The sequence below is a fragment of the Glandiceps talaboti genome, chromosome 4, assembly GCF_964340395.1.
Source record: "Glandiceps talaboti chromosome 4, keGlaTala1.1, whole genome shotgun sequence".
NCBI lineage: Eukaryota > Metazoa > Hemichordata > Enteropneusta > Spengelidae > Glandiceps > Glandiceps talaboti.
In genome coordinates, this window is record NC_135552.1 from 27,164,981 (window position 1) to 27,182,240 (window position 17,260).

General features: G+C 34.8%; 1 protein-coding gene across 1 annotated transcript in view; it reads right to left on the reverse strand.

Moving 5' to 3' along the window:
- Positions 1 to 1,664: 1,664 nt before the first annotated feature.
- LOC144433706 (adenylate cyclase type 5-like) overlaps positions 1,665 to 17,260 on the reverse strand; it is a 105,249-nt gene continuing 89,653 nt past the window's right edge. Inside the window, exons 9-19 of the mRNA XM_078122059.1 lie at positions 13,290 to 13,498; positions 11,933 to 12,083; positions 11,533 to 11,630; positions 10,846 to 10,930; positions 10,204 to 10,320; positions 9,714 to 9,875; positions 8,421 to 8,596; positions 7,685 to 7,817; positions 6,052 to 6,315; positions 3,324 to 3,528; positions 1,665 to 2,962 (exon numbers count right to left, since the gene is read on the reverse strand). Of these exons, the coding sequence (XP_077978185.1) occupies positions 2,706 to 2,962; positions 3,324 to 3,528; positions 6,052 to 6,315; positions 7,685 to 7,817; positions 8,421 to 8,596; positions 9,714 to 9,875; positions 10,204 to 10,320; positions 10,846 to 10,930; positions 11,533 to 11,630; positions 11,933 to 12,083; positions 13,290 to 13,498 (1,857 nt within the window). The 3' untranslated portion in view covers positions 1,665 to 2,705. The remainder of the gene's footprint in view (positions 2,963 to 3,323; positions 3,529 to 6,051; positions 6,316 to 7,684; positions 7,818 to 8,420; positions 8,597 to 9,713; positions 9,876 to 10,203; positions 10,321 to 10,845; positions 10,931 to 11,532; positions 11,631 to 11,932; positions 12,084 to 13,289; positions 13,499 to 17,260) is intronic.

Here is a 17,260-nt window from a genome sequence, read left to right on the forward strand (position 1 = left end):
CTAAGTTGTCTTTTAAAGTTGTGGGATGACTCCTTAAATAATCACCTGATGTCCACATGGTGTCAATTGATGATCACATGATGTCCACATGGTGTCAATTGATGATCATATGATGTCCACATGGTGTCAATTGATGATCACATGATGTCCACATGGTGTCAATTGATGATCACATGATGTCCACATGGTGTCAATTGATGATCATATGATGTCCACATGGTGTCAATTGATGATCATATGTCCATATGCTGTCAATTGATGATCACATGATGTCCACATGGTATCAATTGATGATCACATGATGTCCACATGGTGTCAATTGATGATCACATGATGTCCACATGCATGATATCAATTGATGATCACATTGATTTAAGAAATATCCTTAATATCTCAATTGTTTCATTGGTCATATAAAAAAATTGTCACAGACTATTCAATATGACAAAAAAAATTTGTAAATACACTCAAAGTTTTCTTTTGCATTATGTTTGCCAAAAATGAACAGTTTAACAACCATATTTGCTTGTATTCACTCTTAGTACTAGATTCAGTATTTGTAAAACAATGTGTAATGGTGCTGTAAACCATCTTTAACGGAAAAGTTCGGTCAGACTTATTTGTGTCCTTCTAATAATAGCACTCTTGTACTACTAATATCAATCTTATGAGTTTGGGTGACAAAAAAGCACCTCAGCAACTTTAATAGCCAACTTTGCAATCTTGTAAAGACTCCTTATTGCACTTGATATATGTGACACTTTGTATTGTCCAGATATGTCAAGTGAAAATGATGTCATCACATGTCATGAGGTTTTTCCATAAACTCTTGCAGGAAATCCCCAAAATGCCCAAACTAAGTGCATATGGACTTTCTTTACAAGATTTCTACATTGAATAAATTACTTAGGTGCTATTTTATCACCATAAATTATATTCATGTTGACAGCAGTAATCAATATGTGTACTAAAGGCAGAAATAAGATTGACTGGACTTTTGTGTCATGTTGCATTTCATTCTTGGCAAAATACTGATGCCGGATCACTTGGGTAAAAAACTATTCTGTGACTGCTAAATTTTGTACTTTATGTCGCAATTCTGTTTTTCTCTTCATTGGTATTCCCACAAACAACATTACAACATAAAATTTCTTCCATACTTTGTGGTGTATCACAACCCAGAAGTGTAACTCTCCCACAAGACGTATACACCCATTCTTTCTGTATCCCTCCCACTAGAAGTGTACGCCCATTCTTTCCATAACCCTCCCACTAGAAGTAACACCCACTCTTTCCGTATCCCTTCCACTACATGTGTACAATCCATTATTTTCATACAACATTAAATGCTAAATATAATTTTCATTTGTATTACAAGTCTTTCTATAAATAACTTTATGAACTATGCAATGCTTCACAAAGATTTACAATGGCACATATATATATACAAACATCTTTCAAAATATTTACACATCTGTGATAAAATCAAGGTGACGCGTATATACGGCATCCTTGGTATTCTGAATACTCTGAAATATGAACTGAGTATCCTATACGATATGAACAGAATTCCATTTGTAATACTAAAAGCAGTAAAATTACAGAATACCATGTCAGAACAATACAGTTAATGGCAGAATTAACCAATGATAAGCATGTCTGGATGGTAAAATTCTAATAAATATGTGATATACTAATTGCAGCAAAGAAATGCTTAAAAAGGTCACATAATGAGGTCAGAAGTCAAAGGTTACAAACTACTGGAAATCTCCTGAGTTGTATTCATTCTGACACTAATTTTCAGAAAAAAGAATAAATAAATAATTACTAAATTTTGCAAAAAGAGGAAGATATATTCCTGTCTGGGAATGGAAGTTTAAATTACGATTATAAAGTTTAGGGTTGGGTTACTGTCAACAAATAAGAAGTCCACCACTTTTCAAATATTGTCACAGAAAACTGTTCTTTTAGTGTTTTGTTTTCATTTTGAACAAAAGTTATTTTTTTGAACATGTTGAAGCTGAAAACTAATCTAATGGTAAACTCTTTCCAAAAATAAAATTTATTGATTTCTCATCTTGATAAAGATGACAAACACAGTAACCTTTCAACTTCATATGACCTTTCACGTATTATCATTATGCTTTTTTTTCTGTTGACAAAATCACTTGTCTATTTCCTTGTAAAATATTCACAAGATCTATAAAGAATAGTAAACTGCACCTAAAATGCTGCTTAAAACATCATAGATGGTTGATTACTAGAATAATGTGAAAACTCTTGGGGCAAATATTATCAACTGAAGATTTCAATAGAAGATATTCAGAGATCTATCCAATCCTAAAAGGTAGGAAATATTATTCCCAAAATAGTCTAACTACATAGATGTAAATGATTATATGTCTTCCCCATATGCAGTGACTAAAATCTACATTCAAAAGACATTCTGAGATGACTTGAGAAGTCTCAAAAATGTTGGACATGTCATATATTGGGACACAGACGTCATTAGATAAAAGTTGTATACTGCCACTGTTGATTGCACTTCATGTCAGAAAATACTTACAGTAGTAAATGGTGTTGGCTTGTACATAAAAATACACCTAGGTTTGGTAGGTATTTACCCAAGGTATAAAAAGGTTTGGAAAAATAGAGTAGGAAAAAGAAGTAAAAATATGCGTCTTAAACAACACTGTACAATCCAGCTATTGCCTGTCCTTTGGTTGCCCTGTTAGGAAATAAGTGACCATTTCACCTTTGCCCTTGACCTTGATGACCCCTCGACATTCAAATGTGTAACCATGGTTCATCAGTACATTGTGCATCTCCTGCGAGATTTGAATTTTGTCTGCAAGGCCAGTACTGTCCATACGACTTGCTACATTGACGGTGTTCCCCCAGATGTCGTATTGTGGTTTGCGAGCACCGATTACACCAGCAACGCAATTACCAACATTCAGACCTAGAGATACAGACATAGACCAAAGGTGAATCAAAGATATCATACAAACTTTGATCACTGAAGTGCTATGATTATTTAAAAACTGAGAGTATTAGTAAACACTTTCGCTGTCAGACAGGAAGCATGCAAAAACAATTTGGGGTGTCCTCTTGCGACTTTTCTTTTGAAAATGACTACAAGCTGAGCAAACAGAATATTTGCGAATTGCGTATCTCTTCAAGATAAGATAAACCTAAATTCTTCAATATATCCATTTTCATTAGAAAAAAATGCCTTTGAATTATCTTCATAATTGATCCACTTTATAGTTGATCCACTTTATAGAGAAAAATTATCACTTATAACCAAGCACTTCACTTACCAACTCGCATTCTGAAATTGTTGAAAGAGTGTTCATTGACATAATTTAGTTGTTCCTTGATCCGGAAGGCGAAGTCAGCCAACGCACATACATGGGTCTTATTGACTTTATCATTTGTGTATTGGGTCAGACCAGATGCTGCCATGTAAGTATAGCCAATTGTCTTTATCTTCTCAAGTGTTTTGAACTGTTCTTCACCAATGATCTATAGGGAAAATTGAGCTCATATGAATAATTTCATATTGAATAATTTCTACAAATTTGATAGTAGAATGTTACTGTTTTTTGGGAAAATATATTGTTCATGGTTCCAAGAATCAATAGGACAGTACAATTTACTTACTTTGGAATGGTAAATTGGAAACGAATGTGACATTTTGATCCATATGTGGTCTACAGCAGGTGGATTGAAATGTCACATTTGTTTCCTATTTACTGTTCCAGAGTAAATATATTGTATTGTCCTACTGTATTCTTCATGAAACTTAGTGACGCCACAAATATTTACTAGATGTAATATATTTTGGTTTCAGCATATAATCTACACCAACTGTTGTATCTGATTTTAATGTCTTTTACTATCAAATAAAGGTAAAGTCTTCAGTTTCAGTCCTGCCCACTCCATGATACCATTTGAATGGCCTCACTAGTTCACCATAACTATGTGTGGACGTTAAAAACCAATGCTTTCATCAAGCTGATAAACTTGTTGTTGAACCTCCCAGTCCTGCCCACCTCATCAAATGTAACTATGTTTGAATAGCTATGTTTGAACAGTATTAAATCATTCACCCCTAAGACTTCCATCATCCATTGTTGAACCGCCCAGTCCATAGTGTGATTTGTCTGATGGTGCTAGTATAACATAACTATGTCTGAATATAAACAACTAATAATCCATCAAGTTAATAAACTTGTTGTTGGACCTCCCTAACCTCCCAGTCCTGCTCAGTTCATGATGTGATTTGTCCTGGAGTGACACTAGTACAACATAACTATGTCTGAACATAAACAACAAATACTTCCATCTAGTTGATAAACCTTTTATTGTTGAACCTCCCAAAACTCCCAGTTCTGCCCAGTTCATCAAATAATTTATATGATGGTGCCAGTGCAACGTAACTATGTTTGAAGAGGATTTATTCATTAACACCGTACTGCTTCCATAATCATATTGTTGAATCACCAAAACCATGGTGCCATTAGATGGTGCTAATGCAACATGAATGTGTTTGAATGGAGTGAAAATATTACAGGTTTTTAACATGAACACCTAAGAGTTCAACAAATCTATCAAACAGCACCATCAACTTATTGGGGTACTTGATAGGGTGGATAACGTTATCTTTGGGTGAAACTCTGTAGGAGATGTTTGTTAATCAGACAGTTCTATTATTTCTCAAATAACATTGGACAGGATAAAACCTAACTTTAGACTATTCTTATAAACACAAGTATTATTAAATTTGGGAAGTATTAGTTTTCACAGGTACTAAACTATACAGGGGGTATTAAGTTTATTTTTAAATTCAAATTGTAAAGCGCTTTGAGCACAGAGTGGGAAAGCACTATATAAAAACCAACATTATTATGTCCCAGGTGAATAGATATACAAATCATGACCTTCGGATGAGCATTAGAGAGTCTGATTATTGCTGTTGTTCATTGGTGTCAAAGTCAGCCCACCTTTATAGATTACTTCATGTGGGAATTCTGTTCATCTGTAGATTGTCAACATCTATCATGTAACAATGAAGTGTGCTGCATAATTCAGTAAGGTGTTAACCCCAACCAAATTAAACTGCATACTATAGTTTCTAGCATTATGAAATCTCGGTGTATTTGTTGCATATGGGAGTTGTGCAACCAAATCATATTCAGACAAATAAGTAACACAATACTGACATTCTAAATTTATCACTAAAACAATACGCTGTCAGAGACCATTTTTTTCTTTTGATTAGTACTTCCTGATAATGCCTCAGGCAGCATAACAATCATTATGCCTTTTTGAAAGGCATACCTCCTGCTAAGGCAGTGAATGACAGTAAAGGAGAAAACACTGGGTACAAAAATGTGTTAACAAACAATTTTTTTCTGATTACATTCAATAACACATCTCTTCCCACTATTAAAGTCACCATAGTATAATGTTATAAAACATTATACTTAAAATTAGCATTTCCGACACTGTTCTCAGTGTTGTACAATTGTTCCCCCTGGCACATACATGTACCTATTACACTAAAACACCCTTTTAATAGTTGAGAAACTATCTGGGGAGTGTACAATCCAGGATTAAAGAATGAAAGTAGGCACAATACTACACATTCTTCAAGGTTGACAATAATACAGCTGGGTTAAACTTGGGCACAATTGTGGCTAAAATCTTGCCCAAGGACCATTCAGAAACAAATGGCAGTGGCAAGGGTGAACCTGCAACCTGCAACCTAAGCTAGTCACTCAACCCATTTGACCATATTCCACGTAATGATATACAGTTAATATTTTACCCACACTCTCTCTTTCGTCTAAACACACCATCAATACTATACACCATTGGTATCTGCATATCCATTACAAACTGTTTCCAATATTCTTAAACACACAGTGCCATTCATGATTCACAATTGATAATAGCTGGATGAAAAAGTTGAAAGTTTGTGACTAAGGCAAGATACCATACGCCAACAAAGTATGAAATATAATAACATATTTGATTAATTACCTCATCAAAATCTGCGATGATTTCATTCAATAAACGCAGACATTCAACACCTTCATGGTTACCTTCCAGTTCTGTATAAAACTCTGAGAAGTTGGTAATAGAAGCAAACATGACACTAACACACTCACAGTCTTGATGGTACAGTTCAGAGTCTTTTGTATCATGGGAAAGGAAGTACTCGGCAACAAAAGATGGTAAAATGTTGTTGAGAAGACGCTTATTATATGCTTGAAGATCTTCCATCTCTTCTTTTTCTTCTTTTGCCTGTGAAAATTGCATGTTCAAAATTAAATTATATTCGAAGGGCAGTCAGGGTAATTTCTTTGAATTAATTTCTTTGTCTGACACTCTGTATCTGTGAGGTAAAAGTGATGTTATTACAAGATGGTTTCCCATAAACCCATGCAGGAAAACCCTAAAATGGTCAAACAAATACAAAGTGCAGTTGGGCTTTACAATTTTTCAAAGTCAAGAAAATTACTGGAAGTGCAATTTTATCACCCAAAATTATACTTAGCATAAGTTGATTACAGTAATCAATACAAGTGCATTAATGGCAGAAATAAGTCTGACTGAACTTTTCCTTTAAGTTGATAGCAGTAATCAATACAAGTGTACTAATGGCAGAAATAAGTCTGACTGAACTTTTCCTTTAAGTTTATAGCAGTAATCAATACAAGTGTACTAATGGCAGAAATAAGTCTGACTGAACTTTTCCTTTAAGTTGATAGCAGTAATCAATACAAGTGTACTAATGGCAGAAATAAGTCTGACTGAACTTTTCCTTTAAGTTTATAGCAGTAATCAATACAAGTGTACTAATGGCAGAAATAAGTCTGACTGAACTTTTCCTTTAAGTTGATAGCAGTAATCAATACAAGTGCATTAATGGCAGAAATAAGTCTGACTGGACTTTTCCTTTAAGCTGATAGCAGTAATCAATACAAGTGTACTAAAGGCAGAAATAAGTCTGACTGGACTTTTCCTTTAAGCTGATAGCAGTAATCAATACAAGTGTACTAAAGGCAAAAATACATGGACTTTTCCTTTACGTTGATAGCAGTAGTTAATACAAGTGTACTAATGGCAGAAATAAGTCTGACTGGACTTTTCCTTTAAGTTGATAGCAGTAATCAATACAAGTGTACTAATGGCAGAAATAAGTCTGACTGGACTTTTCCTTTAAGTTTATAGCAGTAATCAATACAAGTGCACTAATGGCAAAAATACATGGACCTTTCCTTTCTGTACATTTAAGTAGAATACTACAGGTAATATGCAGCAAAAATTACTCCCAAACATACATAAATTCAACAGTTAAGAATTGAGACATTTGGCAGTCTATATTGGTCTTCTGAGACCTTGTAAGTTTAGTTCTACTACACTTACCTGTAGTCTCCACAGAAAATCACGTCTTGAGACCTTGTGAGTTTAGTTTTACTACACTTACCTGTAGTCTCCACAGAAAATCACGTCTTGAGACCTTGTAAGTTTAGTTCTACTACACTTACCTGTAGTCTCCACAGAAAGTCAAGTCTTGAGACCTTGTAAGTTTAGTTTTTCTACACTTACCTGTAGTCTCCACAGAAAATCACGTCTTGAGACCTTGTAAGTTTAGTTTTACTATGCTTACCTGTAGTCTCCACAGAAAATCAAGTCTTGATGTGGATTCCACTTGAGTACCATGTAACCACAGGGCAATAATATACAGAACTATCACACAGGGTGTTAACACTTTCATAGCTACAAATAATTGATCCTCCATGCTGCAAAGATAAACAAATAAAGCCATGACTCTGACAAATTGATGATATTAACAAGGTGCTGCTTTATGAGACACTGGTTGAAATACTATATTTGTACCTGCACTGGGTTCTTGAAAACTTACAAATGGCCACAATTCAAAGTTTGATCTGCACATACAAGAAGTGACACAATTTTTTATCAAGTTATCATTTTTTAGAGGTTGTATTTTATTTTATAGCATATTGTCTTATCATTTGTATTCAGCTATTATTGTAGGTCTATACAAAATTAGAAACAAGACTCCAAACAAAGAAGTATGAATAAGGATTGATGATTGTATTAGAAACAGAATTTATAAAAATGGTGCAGAAGTTAAGTTTGAGTTAATACTCTCTAAAACTAGGTGGAGGTAAAATAACCATGCGTACAACCCATTAGTCACTTGAAATACCATGACTAGTTAGAACACACTGTATAATGTATACATATGACATAATAGCTTTCTATCAGTTTTTACAGGGAGAGGGGTGGGGAACAAAAATGATGTGATCGCCTTAAAAAGAGGTGGTATATCTTCCCCCATATCAGTTTGGATGTGGAAACAATAAGTTGTATTTTCTTACTCATGATGTGACTGTATCAGAAAGTCTCTGTTGTCCAAGATGGCAACGTAGGGTATTTCCACGACAAGAAGGTAGATTAAACCAATACTCATCATAAGGGCTAACTTGACTACACTGCTCATTTGTTGAAACACTGCACATGCCAACATTGTCAGCAATACACAGAAAGTAAAGTACTGAAAAGAGAACAAATTAAATATATTATGCATATTATACCAAAAATGACATTTTTCTAATTTACGACACTATATGAAATGCAGTATTTTACTAACTGTGCTTGAGGAGATCTAAGTATAGTGGGTTTTTTTTAAACCCAATCTCGTCTAAGCACACCACAACAATGTATGTCATTGAAGTCTGGAAAAATGTATACATAGTCAACTTTATGTAGTCTACATTGGGTGGGTAGAAATAGTGTATCACAATTATTGTATACATAGTTAACTTTATGTAGTCTACATTGGGTGGGTAGAAATAGTGTATCACAATTATTGTATATTGTTTTCATTTGTAATCAGTTGTCAATATGCCAACATATTGTATGAACCTAGATACAAATGCATTAATGTGATGCACGCTGTACTGGCAAGGCCAAGGTTAGGTGAAATTAGCTGTATTGGCAAGGTTAGGTGAAATTAGCTGTATTGGCAAGGGAGGTTAGGTGAAATTAGCTGTATTGGCAAGGGAGGTTAGGTGAAATTAGCTGTATTGGCAAGGCCAAGGTTAGGTGAAATTAGCTGTATTGGCAAGGTTAGGTGAAATTAGCTGTATTGGCAAGGGAGGTTAGGTGAAATTAGCTGTATTGGCAAGGGAGGTTAGGTGAAATTAGCTGTATTGGCAAGGCCAAGGTTAGGTGAAATTAGCTGTATTGGCAAGGTTAGGTGAAATTAGCTGTAAATAACAAATATCTATGATTTAAACAATCTGTGCAGGAATACATTAAATAATATAATGTAGATGGGCACTGGAGAACTGGAGTTCATCTAAATGGCCAAAGGAATTAAAAGTTTACTGTTTCCATGTGTGGTACCAAAGCTGATATTTAACTGGGGTCCTTAAACTATAAATTGAATCTGGAAAACAAGTCTTCATCAAAGACATACTCACTCCCACCCACCCAGGTAGGTATGAAATAAAAAAATGCGTTTGCTAGAATTATCCATTTGGTAATATTAAAGAACAGAAAAAAAATAACATCTGTTTGGTTATGCACAGGCACATGGATGGAGGCCAACAAAGAAGACCATTGGGAGCTAATAACAAACATATTTGTGAGAATTAAGTCAGACTTACTTCAGGAAAGTGACAGGCAGCCTTATCAGCCCTGCAGCTGTCATGGTATGGATCTCCATACTGTATTGATGCATTCTTTAATAGTTCAATGGTGACATCATCATTGGATACATTGTACATGTCAGCTAGACATTGGTTCACATCTGTATTGTCATAGGCAAACTGTGAAAACAGTCAAATGAGATCAAGAAATAAAACATTTTGAACTGACAAAATTAGTAAAATGTTGTTGGAAGTGAAAACACTATCTTTCTGTCATTCTTGGTTCCTGTAATAACATTTTATGTCACACAAGTGGGCTAAACAGCCATGGAAATAAATGAGAATGCCGCTACCAGTGATACTTACTGTTGTACAGACTAGACAGATACTACACTGCCATGGAAATAAGTGAGAATGCCGCTACCAGTGATACTTACTGTTGTACAGACTAGACAGATACTACACTGCCATGGAAATAAGTGAGAATGCCGCTACCAGGGATACTTACTATTGTACAGACAGCTACTACAGCCATGGAAATAAGTGAGAATGCCGCTACCAACGATCCTCTCCATCTGTTTTCAGCAATAGCTGTAGAAAACCTTTTCCATCCTCTTGGCATACACTACAGATAAAACAAAGCAATGATAAAATATTCAGTGATTTTTTTTTTTTTAAATTACACATCATTAGATGATATATTGTGCCTTTGTTGCCACTGTCTAAACATACAGCTTTTGGACCATAAAGTGAGGGCTATGATAGTTGACTGCTATACCGTTTACCTACCTATATCATTTCACAGTGTTGCATGGCAAAATTGTTTGCATTTTCAACAAGTGACATCAGTCAGTCACCTTTGCTTCAGATCACATAATTTAACGACCTCATAATTTATTGACTGCTTCATGATTTGCTTTGTGATTTCATCCCTCATTTTTCAATGTGTGGGGCACCCTATTGTGGCACACTATAAAGGTAGGTGAATGGAAAATGGCATATTGACGTACTACCTACCATCAACGTCTTAGTTTTACACACAACACACCTCAAAGGTAAATCCATGTTTACCCTTGTACAAAATCATAGTTCTCATTTCTGACAATTCAGCTACATGCAATTTAAGTAGTTCTATCAAATCTCTACTTACTGAACATTTCTCAGCACAAGCCATAGTAAGACAGAGTAAAACCATACACAAACACACCAGAAATAGAATAAGCATCAAATATGTTCTGAAAAATAAGAATGAAATACAGTTTCATTTTCATGACATGAAATTTTTTTACTTAAAAAATGATAAAGTTACAAAATTCTCTGTTTTCTTTGTGTTTTGTGACTCATTGCATCTAATATGATGTGATTAACTTTATATGGGGATAGTATCATTTTCATTTGAGTTGGCGATAAAGACAAAAGAGAAGATCTGAAACAATATTAGTCTCAAGAGGGCACCAAACAGGGTGTCTTTAACTGCTTTCTAATGGCATTTGAAGTACTTTCTATATGGCAATATTACATCTTTGTTTTGTTTGTTTTTTTCGACCATAAAAACAAACAAGTACATACTGTACATAGGTACATACTGTATGAGATCCATAGTACACAACCCCTTAGCTCTAAGTGTGTGTAATGTTAATAGAACCCGATGCCATGCGAGTACTAGTGTGTATAAACTAAGGGTATCTGCACTTCTGTTTTGCTGTGTTCTCTACTAGACTTCCACAATTTCATCTGCAGAGAACACAGTGAGCACTCACTCAAATATCATAGGTACACCCCACTTGCACATCACGGCATTCCATCAGTCTTAGAGAGTGTATGTTTCTATACTCACGGTGGAAATATTGAAAGCTGTGTAAAACAGATGAGCACCAACATGGCCAGAGCACATACCAAGTAAGAATTGATCATATGGTCTCGAACTTTGGAATACTGATGATAAAATAAAAATAGAACTTTTATTAAGAAAATTGTTTCCAGGAAATTAAACTATCATATAATGTGCAACTAGTGCACTAGATATTAAATGACTTATGGCTATTTCTAATGACTTGACATAATGCTGTTTTACCTGAGATGTTACTACACACCTGAAGAGATGTTATTACTGTAATACATACCTAAGAAAGACATTATAGATAAATCTATTGCTATTTGTTGTTTTCAACTTTCAATCAGATGAGATGATAATAAATATTCTTACATCCATAAAATCTCTTTACAAGAATTCTCACCTTATCTTCCAAATCTTTTTTTCTAAATGCTAAAGTGAATCTCTTGACGTGTTCTGACCGCAACCTGTCTATGCTTCTGGCATCAATGGCTCTTCCCAGGAATTCGTTGACTTCATCATCCGGATCTTGTTTTTCCTGACTCAAACCAAGTCTGGAATTGAAATTAGGAAAAATTATAATTAAAAGTGAACTACAAAGGGAATATAAAAAATACCAACTAATTCAAGACTCTAAAGTATAGTTTGTTTGTAGAATAATCCCATCCCTAACTACAGTTTAACATTAACTGGAACTTTCAACTCATATGCAAATATTTTTGATGTTTTAGTGGTTTTCCTTTACTGCAATGTTTGATGAAATGAAACCATTTGAACCACTAGCCAATTGTGCTAGTCAATACATGTAATATCTAAGGAATGAGGTAAGAAGTTTTCATGAATATGTCGCTTTATGCTGTAGACCAGTAAACAAGACTATTGCATGATAAGCTTGAGGCATCTCTTTATACTTTATCTACTGAATATGTAACACTCAATAAATGATGCACGTCATGTCACAAATGAAAGATCTTAGTGACTCTGTAACCTTTCTTTAATTATTGCTTAATTCCTATATCCATAAACTTTAGTCTAATTTTAATGAGAGGTTTTTCTAACAAAACTGCAATTACTCTGTTTCATTTTTATGAAAGGTTACACATAAATGGTTTGCAGACATAATCAAAAGGAGATAACAGATTCAATCTCGGATACTGTATTTTTTTCTGTGAGTCATAATCAGCTCTGAGATATCATGCACAAGGTTTCAATTTACAAGGTGCTCTTTATACCTGCCAGTAGTTTAACAGACATCAGAGTAAATTATGGACACTAATTTCATGATAATACAGTAAGTGCATGGGAACATAGATCTACTTGCTTTCTATAGACAGCATCTACATGTAAACCAGTTGGGATCATCATTTTCTCAGTGGCCCTAAACATGTATAAGTTATACTGAGTCTACCCTAAATAAGAATACTTATAGATTTGTATTGTTTTATCTTGCACTGACTGACAACAGACAATGCTAAAGACTCATGATACTACTTTTGAGATCATCATCACTTTGCTCTACCCCTAAACATGTATAACTTATAATCTGTCCCTAAACATGTATAAATTATAATCTGTCCCTCAACATCTATAAATTATAATCTGTTCCTAAAAATGGGTGGGCGGGCTGGTGGGAGGGAGGGAGGGAGGGAGAGAGAGCATAATAAATCTGATCTTGGAAAACATAAGATAAATCTGATCTTGGAAAGGTTTCCTGTACATGTAATTTGTCAGATCAATTTCATCAACTTGATGGAACTCACTTGTTGTGAATGTTGGCTTCTCCAGGTCGAAGGTCAGTGTCACAATAACCCATTTGTCTGATCTCCTTGCCAGAATTTGCCATGAAGTTAGCAAATGGTTTCTCAGCACTCCATGTTTCAAGATGCGTGACAGATGAAGAGCGCCCCTTTGAGGCCGTTGCTGGTAATGTTCCATGGTTGATCTGTTCATTCATTAGTTGTTGCTGCAGCTAGAAATCAATTTATAAAATGAGATTACTTTAGATATTGACAACTGGTTTTAATCTATACATCACATTATCTCATGGATGATATCTTTTCTCTGGAGATACATCAATCTCAGTGACTCCTCAAAATTGATAAATTATACAGTTGCTTCTCTTAGTACACTTATTGTATACTCTATTCTCGACATGCATTTTTAAATAGTTTGACAGGGTCAATTTTCTACTAAATGTATAATTTTTTGCGGGCAAACTGTCGGGTAAATCTCTTCCTTATCAGTTGATCCAAAGACAATGACTATGTAAATTAATATGCAAATTAATATGCAGGTGGCACTTTACAGACAATATGTGATCTCACATGATCAAAATGAAAATACCACTCTCAGTTGACATAAGGCTGAAATTTGTCTGACAGCCATTGAAATGAAATTCCACCAATTTCTCAATTAAACTGCACTACACTGAAACTTTTCTGTCAGTTTCTGATAGAAAACTACCATAAGTAGTAGTATAAGTAACATCTATTTATTTTTATATATAAATTTTGTTGATCACTGTCACTAACATTTTATTAAATCGACTCTTCAGTACAAATATCACATGACAAATATGGACACCCAATTAGTGATAGAAATACAACCCACATGTAACAGAAATACCGGCACAACCCATGACATCCAAGTAAAGTGATAGAAATACAACCCATACCACCCATGTGACAGAAATACCGGTACAACCCAGGACACCCAAGTAAAGTGATAGAAAAACAACCCACACAGAAAAACAACCCATGACACCCAAGTAAAGTGATAGAAAAACAACCCACAACCCACATGATAGAAATACAACCCATGACATCAAAGTAAAAGTGATAGAAATACAACCCACAACCCACATGATAGAAATACAACCCATGACATCAAAGTAAAGTGATAGAAAAACAACCCACAACCCACATGATAGAAATACAACCCATGACATCAAAGTAAAGTGATAGAAAAACAACCCACAACCCACATGATAGAAATACAACCCATGACATCAAAGTAAAGTGATAGAAAAACAACCCACAACCCACATGATAGAAATACAACCCATGACATCAAAGTAAAGTGATAGAAAAACAACCCACAACCCACATGATAGAAATACAACCCATGACATCAAAGTAAAGTGATAGAAAAACAACCCACAACCCACATGATAGAAATACAACCCATGACATCAAAGTAAAGTGATAGAAATACAACCCACAACCCACATGATAGAAATACAACCCATGACATCAAAGTAAAGTGATAGAAATATAACCCACAACCCACATGATAGAAATACAACCCATGACATCAAAGTAAAGTGATAGAAGAACAACCCACACCACCCATGTGATAGAAATACAACCCATGACATCAAAGTAAAGTGATAGAAAAACAACCCACAACCCACATGATAGAAATACAACCCATGACATCAAAGTAAAGTGATAGAAATACAACCCACAACCAACGATAGAAATACAACCCATGACATCAAAGTAAAGTGATAGAAATACAACCCACAACCCACATGATAGAAATACAACCCACAACCCACATGATAGAAATACAACCCACAACCCACATGATAGAAATACAACCCGACATCAAAGTGAAGTGATAGAAATACAACCCACAACCCACGATAGAAATACAACCAATGACATCCAAGTAAAGTGATAGAAATACAACCCACAACCCACGATAGAAATACAACCCATGACATCAAAGTAAAGTGATAGAAATACAACCCACAACCCACATGATAGAAATACAACTCATGACACCAAAGTAAAGTGATAGAAATACAACCCACAGCACCAATGTGATAGAAATACAACTCATGACATCCAAGTAAAGTAATAGAAATACAACCCACAACCCACATGATAGAAATACAACCCATGACATCAAAGTAAAGTGATAGAAATACAACCCACAACCCACATGATAGAAATACAACCCATGACATCAAAGTAAAGTGATAGAAATACAACCCACACAACCCACATGATAGAAATACAACTCATGACATCAAAGTAAAGTGATAGAAATATAACCCACAACCCACATGATAGAAATACAACCCATGACATCAAAGTAAAGTGATAGAAATACAACCCACACCACCCATGTGACAGAAATACAACCAATGACACCCAAGTAAAGTGACAGAATACAACCTATACAGATATTACAACCCATGACACCCAAGTAAAGTGATAGAAAAACAACCTGTAAAACTTTGTGACAGAAATACAACCAATGACACCCAAGTATTACGTGACAAAAATACAACCCATGACACCCATGTGATAGAAATACAACCCACACCACCCATGTGATAGAAATACAACCCATGACACCCAAGTAAAGTGATAGAAAACAACCCACACCACTCACATGATAGAAATACAAAGCACACCACCCACGTGACAAAAAAACAAACCATGACACCCATGTGATAGAAAAACAACCCACACCACCCAAGTGACAGAAATACAAACCATGACACCCAAGTAAAGTGATAGAAGAACAACCCACACCACCCATGTTATAGAAATACAACCAATGACACCCAAGTAAAGTGATAGAAATACAACCCATAAACATCTAAGTAAAGTGACAGATATACAACCCATAAACATCTAAGTAAAGTGACATATATACAACCCATAAACATCTATGTAAGTAAAGTGACAGACATACAACCCATAAACATCTAAGTAAGTAAAGTGACAGATATACAACCCATAAACATCTATGTAAAGTGACAGATATACAACCCATAAACATCTAAGTAAAGTGACAGACATACAACCCATAAACATCTATGTAAAGTGACAGACATACAACCCATAAACATCTATGTAAAGTGACAGATATACAACCCATAAACATCTAAGTAAAGTGACATATATACAACCCATAAACATCTATGTAAAGTGACAGATATACAACCCATAAATATCTAAGTAAAGTGACAGATATACAACCCATAAACATCTAAGTAAAGTGACAGACATACAACCCATAAACATCTAAGTAAAGTGACAGATATACAACCCATAAATATCTAAGTAAAGTGACAGACATACAACCCATAAACATCTATGTAAGTAAAGTGACAGATATACAACTCAAATCTGTAAACCTAAATAAAGTGTACATTATGTGTGTTTTCGTTGGCATCCAAATAAAACATATGGGCAACGTGCTGGAAAGAAAGCAATTATAATATATACATAACTAAAAATCTCTCAAATGTTCTACTTTTTGAGAGTCAACAATAACCCAAAGCAATCACATGTTTAAGGACTGTGCAAAACACGATTCAGTATCCTGAAAACTTTACTCAATCTTCTCTACATGTACACCACATACTAGGCACATTTATGGTTGTTCTCTGAGAACAGTCTCAAATTTCAAGTTGTGCATGAAATTCAATCTCTTTTAGTATAGAAGTTACATTTCAAGATGTGCACCTGTGTAAGATAAGCTTGAAGGGCCACAAGTGCAGCAAAACAATCATTTTTTATGGCATTCATTTTTATGGGTTTCTAGTTCACGTAGTCCTCCTGACTTGAATACATTCATGGAAATTTACAATGACCAAGCTATGACAGAAGAAGTCCATCACAAAACATGACAACAGAGCTATCACAATTTATATTTACATACTGTACTGTTGAGATAACATGTATGTGGGCATTGGATATCAATGAAAACT